At 64.8% G+C, this 12,466-nt stretch overlaps 1 protein-coding gene across 1 annotated transcript in view; it reads left to right on the top strand.

The window, feature by feature from the left end:
• The window catches only part of PKD1L1 (polycystin 1 like 1, transient receptor potential channel interacting), a 76,032-nt gene that overhangs the window by 22,393 nt on the left and 41,173 nt on the right, over positions 1-12,466 (top strand). Inside the window, exons 18-28 of the mRNA XM_066354259.1 lie at positions 666-808; positions 1,410-1,530; positions 3,238-3,349; positions 3,441-3,636; positions 4,451-4,507; positions 6,402-6,611; positions 8,104-8,334; positions 9,095-9,205; positions 9,504-9,661; positions 10,106-10,206; positions 10,463-10,655. Of these exons, the coding sequence (XP_066210356.1) occupies positions 666-808; positions 1,410-1,530; positions 3,238-3,349; positions 3,441-3,636; positions 4,451-4,507; positions 6,402-6,611; positions 8,104-8,334; positions 9,095-9,205; positions 9,504-9,661; positions 10,106-10,206; positions 10,463-10,655 (1,633 nt within the window). The remainder of the gene's footprint in view (positions 1-665; positions 809-1,409; positions 1,531-3,237; positions 3,350-3,440; positions 3,637-4,450; positions 4,508-6,401; positions 6,612-8,103; positions 8,335-9,094; positions 9,206-9,503; positions 9,662-10,105; positions 10,207-10,462; positions 10,656-12,466) is intronic.

Here is a 12,466-nt window from a genome sequence, read left to right as displayed (position 1 = left end):
GGGCTCACCAGCACAGAGGAGTTGGGGGCTCCCCCGCACAGAGGAGTTGGGGGCTCACCAGCACAGAGGAGTTGGGGGCTCACCCGCACAGAGGAGTTGGGGGCTCACCCGCACAGAGGAGTTGGGGGCTCACCAGCACAGAGGAGTTGGGGGCTCCCCCGCACAGAGGAGTTGGGGGCTCACCAGCACAGAGGAGTTGGGGGCTCCCCCGCACAGAGGAGTTGGGGGCTCACCCGCACAGAGGAGTTGGGGGCTCACCCGCACAGAGGAGTTGGGGGCTCACCCGCACAGAGGAGTTGGGGGCTCCCCAGCACAGAGGAGTTGGGGGCTCACCCGCACAGAGGAGTTGGGGGCTCACCCGCACAGAGGAGTTGGGGGCTCACCCGCACAGAGGAGTTGGGGGCTCACCCGCACAGAGGAGTTGGGGGCTCACCAGCACAGAGGAGTTGGGGGCTCACCGCACGGGTGGTTTGGTTCAGCATCCACGCTGAGGCTGTGGAGCTCTGGGCTCAGCCCTGGAGGCCGGAGGCCCCTGGACCCGTCTCCTCTGTGTTGTGTCCCGTGTGTGTTCTGTTAAGTCCCGCGGCGCCTCCCTCTCGTGCACTCCCACCCCGAGCTGGCCGTGCCCGTTCTCCCGGGTGGGAGTCACCATCTCTCCTCTGCAGCCTCCGGGCGCCGCTTCCTCGGGAAGGCTCAGCTGTACGTGACCGTCAGCCAGGCGCCGCGGGACGTGGCCTGCCAGGTGCAGCCCCCCCGGGGCCTCGAGGCTCACACCGTCTTCAGTGTCTTCTGCACGTCGGGGAGGCCGGTGAGGATGGCGCCCCACGCCCGTCCCGAGGGCAGAGGTCACAGCCGGTTCTGTGGTGAAACACTGGGGACGCCAAGCCTGAGACCTGGCCTGACCCCCGTTAGACACAGCGGCACCACCTTCTGGGGGCAGTGGTGACACTGAGCCCCACGCAGCAGGGGGCCCTGTGGTCTCAGGGCGGGGCAGTCTGCTGACCGTCCCGGGGGCACAGGACGCCAAGCCTGCCCCGCCCCACGTCCTGCCAGGCGGTTCCTCCCCGGAGGCCCCACTTGAGCAAGTGCCCCGGTCCCATCCTCCATCTGCAGTGTCCCCCAGTGGGCAGTGGAGGTGCAGCCTCACCCCCTCCACCCCGAGGGGGCCCCGGGCCAGGAGAGCCCAGGACCCCAGGGACAGACGCAGCTGGGGTGTTCGCCAGGCTCTGGGCGGGGCCGCTGGAGGCAGGAGGTCACCCCCTGCATGTGCTCTGGGGACACGTGTTGTTCCTGCCCGAGCCTGTCTGCACTGAGCCCGCAGGGGGTGACGATGGGGTGTGAGTGCTCCTCGGGCCCAGTTAACGTGTTCCTCTGGGGGGTGGTTGCTGTCTCCCTGGAACGGGTCACAGGACTTCCGTTACGAGTTTAGTTACCGGATAGGAAACGCCTCCTGGCGCAGCCTGTACCAGGGCAGGGACCCCGAGTTCTACTTCATGCTGCCGGCCGGGGAGCCCCAGGACCATCACCGAGGTACGTCCCCGGGCCAGCCTGGGTCACGGGGTACGCCTGCTCGTGGTTCTAAACCTTCTTCCCTGGTTGCCAGAAACAAAAATGGCAAAACTGTCTTGACTCCTCTGGAACAAGTCGAATGCTCTTTAGTTGAGGTTGATTGCCGACCTCTGAGAAAGAACACGCCCGTGTGAATAAGTTGGAATCTGAAATGTAATGTAAAGGAACGACAAGGAACGTTTTGTACATGGGAACGTATTTGAGAGCCGCTGTCCCTGCGTGCTGGTGAAATGTGTGGGCCCAGGAGCCCAGCGCCTGTCGGTGGAACGGAAGCCCCGTCTCGCTGAGAGCAGCGGGTGGGTGGAGGGTGCTGAGCTGGTGTGTCCTCTGAGCCGTCCCCTCGTCCCTCCCGCTCAGACCCTCCCCTGGGACCTGCTTCAGCGGAGCCAGTTAGAGACAGAGCCACTCGGAGACCCCCCCCCCCCGCAAGACCCAGGGCAGCTGAGCGAGGGTCCAGCAGTGACCGCGTTTTCCAGGCTGGCGAGGGTTCTGCTGCGGAGGCCAGGCTGTGTCTCTGCCGGGACGCTTTCCGCCTGAACTCCCAGCCGGTTCCTCCGCCTGGTTCGTTTAGGTCTCGTCCGTCCTTCAGACCCAGCTGTCTTCTCCGTCGTGAGACCTGGCCTGACCCCCGTTAGACACACCAGCACCACCTTCTGGGGGCAGTGGTGACACAGCCCCACGCAGCAGGGGGCCCTGTGGTCTCAGGGCGGGGCGGTCTGCTGTCTGCTGACTGTCCCGGGGGCACGGGACGTGGGTCATGGGTGGGGTGCCTCTCGGGCCGGCCTCGTGAGCCCCCTGGGCGGAGATGGCCTCACTCTGTCTCCTGGACTTTCCCTCGACGGCTGCTCACCCAGGTCCTGCAGCCCCATCCTGAGAGCCGGGTCAGGACAGGACTCGCATTCAGGCCGGGGTTCCTCTTCCGAGACCTCCACCTGCAGGGATGGGTGGGGCCCCTGCCCACGGGGACTCAGCTCTACCTCAGCTGCAGGTCCCCACCACGAACCCGGGGCCTGTCACAGCAAGGAGCTCCCAAGTCCCCCGACAGCCACTTCCTGCCCTGTCCCCCTGTCTGCACAAACTGCCCTTCGGTGGGAATTCCTCCCCCCTGCCGGGGGGCCTGGCACAGCCGGTGCCTCACTCTGTCTGGTTCAAGGCGCGCCCGAGCCCGGGCTGCATTGCAGTCTGTGTTTCCCCCTCTGGGATTCCGGGCTCCTCACGGTTTCACACGCCTGTGCCCCTGAGCATGCGGGCAGGTCGAGCAGGTGCCAGTCCTGGCCACCCGTGGGATCTCACTGCCACAGGCACACGGCGTAGGTCGGGACAGAGCAAGTGTGAGCAGAGCAACCACCCCCGGCCCTCCGCGTGGCGGGCCTGCCTCCGTCCACTCTGGGACCTGGCTGCCCTCCCGGCCGGCGCTCCTGCCGGTCCTGCCCCGCTGCCCGTGGGAGCGCGGTCTCCCCAGAGGGAGGGGGTGTCCCCGTCGGCTCTGCGCCCTGTGGTCCCACGCCGTCCAGACACGCAGACAGGCCAGCCGAGGTCGGGTGACAGGTCCTGCTGACCACCCGTCCCTGCCGCCGTCTGCACTTGGGGAAGCGTCTCTACTGCCCCCGCCCCGCTGACCTCCCCGCTGCCCCCGCCCTGCTGACCACCCTGCCACGTTCCTTCCAGTCCTGGTGTCCACTGCGGTCACCGATGGCGATGGCTCCCAGACTCGGCCGTGTGCCGTGGCCGTGACGGTGCTGCCCCGTCTCCATGGGGACCGCTGCCCCGGCGAGGACGTGTGAGTGACCTCGTCTGTGTCCCCGGGAGCGCCCCCCCCACCACAGCCGGCTCAGTTGGAGCAACCGTGGTGACTCCTCCGTGTCCTCCAGGTACAATTCCAGCCTGGACGCCCTGGCCACCCTCCGGCAGACGGGGAGTGACAGGGACATCAGGAACTACGTCTCCATGACCACCAGGGTCCTGGCTCGTTGGGCCGAGGAGCACGGAAGCCCCCCCTGTGGCCAGTGGTCACGGATTCAGGACGCACTCATTTCTTCAGTGTGCACGTTAGCCCCCCGGGACCAGGTGTGACCCGGAGCAGGGCGGGGCGGGCAGCGTCTGTCGGGGCCCTGACATGGCAGGGGCAGGACCAGTGTGACCCGGAGCGGGGCAAGGTGGGCAGCGTCTGTCGGGGACCAGTGTGGCCAGCAAGGGGTCGTGCCTGTGACACACGATCAGGAATGAGCCCAGGGGGCCGGACCGTGTGCCCTGACGTGTGGCTGTGACCTCTCGCCTGCTCACACATCATGTACGGACGCGGCTGGTTTACTAGAGACCACCGTCGGCCACCTGTCCCCGCGGGCGTGCCCACGCTGCTCTGAGGGGCAGTTCTCAGCCAGGCCGGGTCCCCCCGTCACAGCGATGCGGCTGTTGGGGTCATGACTCCATGCAGCTTCCAAGGCAACGCCCCACAGCAACACTGTCCTCGCTGCAGGGTGTCTGACCCCGTCCTCCGCTGTCACAGAGCTGTCACGTCACAGAGCACTCTGCCCCCCCCCCCCCGTCCCTCAGGCAGTGGCCCTGACACTGCTCCCTCCAGTGTTCACTCTCTCCCTCCCCGGAGTTCCCTCTGTGCTGCCCTCCTGGTCCCTGACCGTTAGTGTCACCTCTCGGCGGGGTGGACCGTGGCCAGCAGGCCCAGGGGAGGGGGCCACACAAGCAAGAAAACGGGCCGACCACAGTGATGGCCTCTGTGATGCCGGTGTCCCCGGACTCCGAGCCGGGGCACGTGGGCGGTGCTGCGTCGGCACGAGCACGCTGGCGCGCAGCCCCGAGCGGACAGGCTGACCTCCCCTCTCCCCTTGTTTCGTCTGGTCCCTGTGCCCTCTGTCCTGGTCAGGAGGAGGTGGCCGACTCCATCCTCGTGCTGAAGGACCTTCTGCACTTCCCGAACAAGGTGAGCTCGTCCCGAGTGCTGCCCGGCTTTCTCGCAGCACAGCGCGGACCCGGTCAGTCCTGGGAGAAGCTGCGCGGAGGACGTTCGGACAGTTGGGTTGGAAGTAGGACTTGCCCTAGGAATGCACTCGAATAGCACTGTGCCCCCGTCACTGGTGAGGGACCTCTCTCCTAACACAGCCGTTGGCAAGCCGGAGGTGGACTGCAGGTGACACGCAAGGTTGTCCTTTCCATTGTGAGTCTGTTTTGATGATGCGTTACCACGTGTCTGGGACCTTCATGGTGGTTTCCATGCATTTACAAACTAGTCTGATTTTATTGTTGGGGGAAGAGTTGGATTTTAGGAAGTGTTTCTTAGCCACGTGTTGTTCAGTCGAGCCTGGCTCCCAGAGAGAAGAGCCTCCCTTTGACCTCACCAGGCACAGGTTGGCAGCCACGGGAGCTGCTCAGGTACCATGCCAGGACAGGCTCGGCCGTGGGTGTGCACGAGAGGAAGGAACTGCAGGGCTTAAGAAAAAACACACACAGGACACAACACAGAGAAAAGATGGGTCCAGGGGACTCCCGGCCTCCAGGACTGAGAGCTCAGATCTCTGCAGCCTCATCGTGTTTATTGGTCTCTTTGCTCATCAAGCAGATCAGCAGAGCCTGGGTCACATTAGTCTACAGTGGACTCAGGTGCAGAGAAAGATGGCCAAGTGATGCCCCCCAGGCAGGTAGGAAAATGGCTACAGGGATCAGCTGCTTCCTATAAACAATCTTATCACTTCCTGTTGGGGGGCAGGACAAGGTGTTCTGAAGTCCACACCAAAGACTTGTCTCAAGGCTGCAGTTTAATCTCTCAGCCATTTTCCTACGAACGAGGAAGGGGACACTCGGTCCTCCGCACGGGCGAGGGGAGCTCGGGCAGTGTGCCGGGTCCTGGTCAGTGTGCCGGGTCCTGGTCAGTGTGCCGGGACAGTCACAGGGTCCGCAGGGCAGGGTCTGGGGGCCACTAAACAGGCGGGAAAGGCACTGTAACTTCGTTGGCTGTGAGACAGGCGTGTGGGCACAGGATTGGGGAGAGTCTTATCCTCCTGCGACACCTACTGCGATTCACGGGCAGAGGGGCCTGAGGCTCGCGGCTGAGCACTCTCGGGAGTAGGAGCACCCCCTGTGAGGGTGGGGGACACGTCACCCCGCGTGCTGGTGTCCACTCCCCTGTGTGCTGGACGGTGGTCCACGTGGAGAGCTTGGAGAGGGAGGGAGACAGGGCTGTCCCTGCCAGGGGCGGTGGAGGCATTGCAGGCTGTGTGCTCCAGGCAGAGGTCTCAGTTACTGGGGAGCAGGAAGAGGGTCTATGTGGCAGGACAGAATGGCCGTGGCGGATGAGAGAAGGTTCTAGAAGGAAGGAGGGACTTGTGAAGTTGGGGTTCAGAGCAAGGGGCCTCGTGGCATAAAGGCTGAGAGAGGCTTCTTTCTTCTCCTCTGTGTACGGAGGGTCTGGATGGGGAGATTGCCATCACGGCTGGGAAGTGGGGACGCTGGACTGGGGCTCCGAGCATGGACCCGAGTCCAGCTCTGTGTCCAGCTGACTGCTGACCATCTCCCTGAGGAGCAGTTGGCTCTCTGCTAGCCAGCTCCTGACCCACAGAGTGACCACAGAGAAGAGGCACGCCCTCAGCCGTCCACTGAGACTACACTTGCTTTGCAGCGACCGCTTACTCTTCTCTGGTCATTTTACGGGTCAGGAAACGCTCAGAAGGAACTGGCACTTGCAGAGTCGGTGCAGACCGGGACTTGAGCCCATCCTCGGAGCCCAAACTCAGGGGGTCCACTTCTCCGGGGCGGGGGACGCCGCGGGCTGTGCGCTACGTCTGAGGAGACGCCCCCCTCGGGCCTTTGTTTCCGTGTAGCTCAGCGCCACGAGTGCCCGGCTCATCCTCGAACACGCCCGCACGCTGCTGGCCGCCCGCCGGCCCGCCACAGGCTCTCTGTCGGACGAGGGGCTGGTGCAGGCGCTGGCCCTCCTCGTGTCCGGGGTCCTGGAGGTCACGGACTGCAGTCACTCACGCATGGGACACCTGCACGAGGAAGGTGTTCAGATCGTCTCGGACGCGTTGCAGGTACGTTGTCCTCTTTCTCCCCGGGTGACGTGTGGCTGTTTCCTTTCCCGGATGGTAACTGTTTCCTCCCCTCGATGGTAACTGTTTCCTCCGCCCGGACGGTAACCGTTCCCTCCCCTGATGGTAATTGTTCCCTCCCCCCCCCCCCATGGTAACTGTTCCCTCCCCCGATGGTAACTGTTCCCTCCCCCCTGATGGTAACTGTTTCCTCCCCCTGACGGTAACTGTTCCCTTCCCTGATGGTAACTGTTCCCTCCCCTGATAGTAATTGTTCCCACCCCCCATGGTAACTGTTTCCTCCCCTGATGGTAATTGTTCCCTCCCTCCAATGGTAACTGTTTCCTCCCCCGATGGTAACTGTTCCCTCCCCTGATGGTAATTGTTCCCTCCCTCCAATGGTAACTGTTTCCTCCCCCGATGGTAACTGTTCCCTCCCCCCACAGACGGTAACTGTTCCCTCCCCCGGATGGTAACTGTTCCCTCCCCCGATGGTAACTGTTTCCTCCCCCGATGGTAACTGTTTCCTCCCCCCGATGGTAACTGTTTCCTCCCCCGATGGTAACTGTTTCCTCCCCCGATGGTAACTGTTTCCTCCCCTGATGGTAACTGTTCCCTCCCCCGATGGTAACTGTTTCCTCCCCCCTGATGGTAACTGTTTCAGTGATTGCTTCTCGAAATCCGGAATGCCGTCGGTTCCTGGAGCACTATGTTTATGATATTGGGTAGCAGTTTAAAATTTGGAAATTTTCATTTTGAATGTTGTGTTTCGTGGGAACGTTGGAATGTTTCTGGCGACAGGTTGCTCCCGCCCCGTCCACGAGGGTTTGAGCATCTTCACTTGAGGTGCCGGGCAGTGTCTGAGAACAGAGCTTCCTGTTCTCTGAGGGGCGCAGACGTTGTTGCTGACGCGTGCTGGTGTAGAAAGCAGGCGTTCCTCTGGGAGAGCCTGCAGAGCGCACCCACGGTCACGCCACGTGTTTCTGCTCAGGGTTACTGGGGCCCCTCAGCTGGGAAGTGCCCATGCTTTCCGGAGCATCTGTGTCTCCTCTGTCCCCGCTGACGTGCCCGTCCGCCTGCCCAGACCCGCCGGCTCTATAGCTGACACTCGGGGTGATGTGTGCGGGGAGGTAGATCTGAGCCCAGCGGCTGCAGCCGTCTTAGCTGTCCACACACTGAGGACACGGGGCACACCGGGTGCCCTCCCTGCTCTGGGCCCCGAGGCGCTGTGCTCCAGGGCACTGCCGGGCCCGCAGGCATTGTCCTGACAGTGCTACACAGCTCCCTTCAGGTGGACGAAGAAGCCCCAGGACACACAGCAGATGTCACGGGGAATGGAAAGCCACAGAGAGAGGCATCAAAGCACACGTCTGCGCCGCTGTCACGTGGCAGCCTGTCCTCACAGCAGAGCCGTGGCTCGGGCCCCAGACGGCCTCCCCGGTCTGACCCAGGGAGCTGACCGCCGCCCGTCGGCCTCTCGCCCGTGCCGTTCCAGGGCTTGCTGTCTCCGGGCGGCCGGCGCCAGCTCCACGTCCACGCCGGGCAGATGGAGTTCCGCACGCAGCTGCACCGCGGCCCTCAGAGCTCCGAGCAGAGCCTGGGCCCCGTCCGGGTGCTCCTCCCCGCGGACCTGGCCGGGCAGGAGGCGCGGAGCCCCTGCTACGTCAGCCGGCTCGTGCTCTTCCGGAGTTCCTGTCCGTGTCCGTGGGGACGCGGTCCTGGTCAGGTACGACGTGGCAGGCGAACGGTCCCTCTGGCGCCCCACTCGGACGCACGGCGGTCATGCTTTGATGAGAAGAGGGGGGCCAGGGAGCCCTGTTTGCGCCTGGTTTCGGCTCCCAGAGCGGCCCCTAGACGTGCTGCTGCGTCTGTTGTCCTGCAGGAGACGCTCAGCAGACCTGGGGCCCCTGCACACAGGCCCGCTCGGTGTCCTGTGGGCCATTGTGACCCACCGTCTGAGCCAGAGGCCGGAGTGGGTCTGAGCATGTGTCACCAGCAAGGGCGGCCGCTGGGTCCCGGGAGGTTGGGCAGGAGAGGGACCAGAGTCAGAGGGCATGTGACCCTGGAGACATCGGGGTCTCGTGCCAGCGTTTCGTGGTTCTGAGAACGTAGACGTCCCTGAGGCTTTCCTTCCAGAAGGCAGGTGAGTGACCTGGATCACAGGCTGGGGTCAGAGATCAGGGGTCAGAGCACCAGCAATCCTTGATTCTGTGTCCCTGGCGTGGTTGAGCACGTGGCTCAGCTGGGTCCTCAGTAATGTCTGATGGACGAGTGTACAAATGAAAGACAGACTCATTATTTTGCTAAAAAAAATGCTGATTTTAAAAAGCCTTCACACCCCCTTGCTTGAGGGAAATAGGTATGTTAGTTGGGATTATTTTCATAGGCAGCCTGTGAAAATAACCCACCTAACAAGCAATAAAAGGAATGAAAGTGACTTTTGTAACCTGGAGAGCCAGTGCCGTGAGCTGGGCGTGTGTCCCCAGGCCGGCCCGGTGCTCGCCCTGTCCCTGCACGGCTGCCCCAGCGGAAGGCCCCTCCGCAGACAGCGGCTGAGGACACCTGTGACCGTGGAGTTCGGGGAGGAAGTCGGTGTGGTGAGGACAGCCGGCCGGTCACCCCGCTGTGCTGAGGCTGCCCCCGGGACCCGGGACGCTGTCAGGTCACCCCCGCTGTGCTGAGGCTGCCCCCGGGACCCGGGACGCGGTCAGGTCACCCCCGCTGTGCTGAGGCTGCCCTCGGGACCCGGGACGCGGTCAGGTCACCCCGCTGTGCTGAGGCTGCCCCCGGGACCCGGGACGCGGTCAGGTCACCCCCGCTGTGCTGAGGCTGCCCCCGGGACCCGGGACGCGGTCAGGTCCCCGCAGGCCAACGTCTTGTCCCGCGTGCCGACAGGGAGCCAGGGGCAGCGAGGCAGCGTTCGTGCTGCGCAGGGACAGAGTGAACGTCCACCGCGTCACAGGGCTCCCCGCAGCCCCCCGGGAGTCCCTGCAGGTGCGGGTGGACTTCTCCCAGCCGGGCCCGAGAGCCTTCCCTGTCCTGCTGCTGGTGAGGTGCGTGCTGGGGCGGCAGCGGTGGGATCGGGCGAGAGAGGCGCCCTCTGCAGGTCTCGCGAGGGAACTCGCGCTCGGAAGCAGTTGTGAGGCTGGTGTGTGGAGGGAGGGGCCGGGCCTGTGTTCGGGCAGCAGCACCGTCTCTGCCACCTCCCCGCTCTCCCGAGCCGCGCGCGGTGTTCCGGCAGGCTGGGCGGGGTCGCGTCCTCATCCGTGCCCACGTGTACTTGGGACCTTTAATTAAGTGAGGGCCGAGTGTCGCGCTGTCCGCAGGAGCAGTGGGTGGGGCCGTGGAGGAAGCGTCTGTCCCGTTGGGCCGCAGCCTGCCTGCCCGTGGGGACAGGGTGTCTGCACAGCTAGCTGACCGAGCCTTCGGGAGAAAGAACCAAAACGCGCCCGATGTCCCAGCTCCGCCCTCGTCCCCAGCTCCGCCCTCGTCCCCAGGTTCTCCGAGAAACCGACGCCCTCGGAGTTTCTGGTCAAACAGACCCACGTCTGGGATGGGCCCACGGCACACATTTCTGTGCCGGCCACTCTGCTGACAGGTCAGTGGACAGGACGCTCCCCGCCCGCGGCGTGTCCACGTGACGGAGCCCAGGCTCTGCCATGCGTGGTCGTGGAGGACGCTCCCCGCCCGCGGCGTGTCCACGTGACGGAGCCCAGGCTCTGCCATGCGTGGTCGTGGCGCTCTGCGTGTCCGGCCCCTCCCCCGTCCCCTGGTCCCTGCCCCATCTGCCTTGGGGACGGGGTTGGGCTCTTTGCAAACTTCAGGCTGTGGTTCCAGATTCGCTTCCCCCTCAGGCCGCGCCGTGGGGTACTTGTCCCTGTTGGATGCCGACTATGACAGGAAACCTCCGGACAAATACTTGGCCCAGGCCGTGACCTACAGCGTGCGTTTCCAGGGCGTCCAGTGCCGGCTCTGGGAGAGGGGACATTGGAAGTCCGAGAGTTTCTCCCCCGAGTCGGGCACGTCTCCAGGAAGGGTGAGCTGCAGGTACGGACACGGCGCTGAGGGAGAGCTGGGGGGGGGGGGGGAGTCTCAGTGCATTTTCTCCCGTGTCGGGCCCGGGGCCTCGAGCCTTCCTGACCTTGTCCCCTGTGAGCAGGGAGCCGTGTGTGTGCCCCTGGCTGTGCACCTGTCCCCATGGTGGAGCAGGGAGCCATGTGTGTGCCCCTGGCTGTGCATCTGTCCCCGCGGTGGAGCAGGGAGCCATGTGTGTGCCCCTGGCTGTGCACCTGTCCCCATGGTGGAGCAGGGAGCCGTGTGTGTGCCCCTGGCTGTGCACCTGTCCCCATGGTGGAGCAGGGAGCCGTGTGTGTGTCCCTGGCTGTGCACCTGTCCCCGTGGTGGAGCAGGGAGCCGTGTGTGTGCCCCTGGCTGTGCACCTGTCCCCATGGTGAAGCAGGGAGCCGTGTGTGTGTCCCTGGCTGTGCACCTGTCCCCATGGTGGAGCAGGGAGCCGTGTGTGTGCCCCTGGCTGTGCACCTGTCCCCATGGTGGAGCAGGGAGCCGTGTGTGTGCCCCTGGCTGTGCACCTGTCCCCATGGTGGAGCAGGGAGCCGTGTGTGTGTCCCTGGCTGTGCACCTGTCCCCGCGGTGGAGCAGGGAGCCGTGTGTGTGTCCCTGGCTGTGCACCTGTCCCCGCGGTGGAGCAGGGAGCCGTGTGTGTGCCCTTGGCTGTGCACCTGTCCCCGCGGTGGAGCAGGGAGCCGTGTGTGTGCCCCTGGCTGTGCACCTGTCCCCGTGGTGGAGCAGGGAGCCGTGTGTGTGCCCCTGGCTGTGCACCTGTCCCCGTGGTGGAGCAGGGAGCCGTGTGTGTGCCCCTGGCTGTGCACCTGTCCCCGTGGTGGAGCAGGGAGCCGTGTGTGTGTCCCTGGCTGTGCACCTGTCCCCGTGGTGGAGCAGGGAGCCGTGTGTGTGCCCCTGGCTGTGCACCTGTCCCCGTGGTGGAGCAGGGAGCCGTGTGTGTGCCCCTGGCTGTGCACCTGTCCCCGTGGTGGAGCAGGGAGCCGTGTGTGTGCCCCTGGCTGTGCACCTGTCCCCGCGGTGGAGCAGGGAGCCGTGTGTGTGCCCCTGGCTGTGCACCTGTCCCCGTGGTGGAGCAGGGAGCCGTGTGTGTGCCCCTGGCTGTGCACCTGTCCCCGTGGTGGAGCAGGGAGCCGTGTGTGTGCCCCTGGCTGTGCACCTGTCCCCATGGTGGAGCAGGGAGCCGTGTGTGTGCCCCTGGCTGTGCATCTGTCCCCATGGTGGAGCAGGGAGCTGTGTGTGTGTCCCTGGCTGTGCACCTGTCCCAGCTGTGGGAAACCCCCCGGGGAGCAGGGCCTGGTGACTCACTTCCCTTGGTTCCCCGCCATCCCCAGTGACCGTGGGGCGGTGCCAGGTGCACATCTGTTGGACAGAGGAGGGGCGGGTGACGGAGCCCAGTGTGAGCCGCTCTGTCCCTGCACACGTGCTCGTGGTCTCCCCAGCGGAGCCCGGAGCCTCTGGGCCCCTGGCCGGCGTGGCTGAGGGTGGACGTTGTGACAGGACACGTCTGTGCCCAGCCGGGGCTCCCACTCAGCAGTCACGTCGCTTGATCAGAGTCTCTGTTGTCTGGTCACAGAGCTGGCGCTTCTGTCAGAGGCTGTGGCTGCGTTTTCTTCAGAATCGGGAGTCCCGGCTCAGGCACACGTGGACATTGTCACCTTAACAAAAGTCAAGTCCTACAAAGCTGTTTCCCGGCTGCCTGTCGGGCGGCGAGCGTGTCCAGGCCAGACCCTGGGCTGGCTGACCTGCCGCCCTCGTGGCTCCTCGTGTGACTCCGC

Source organism: Saccopteryx leptura, chromosome 12 (assembly GCF_036850995.1).
Source record: "Saccopteryx leptura isolate mSacLep1 chromosome 12, mSacLep1_pri_phased_curated, whole genome shotgun sequence".
Taxonomy (NCBI): Eukaryota; Metazoa; Chordata; class Mammalia; order Chiroptera; family Emballonuridae; genus Saccopteryx; species Saccopteryx leptura.
Note: the sequence above shows the minus strand (reverse complement) of the source record. Positions and strands in the feature narration are given on the sequence as shown.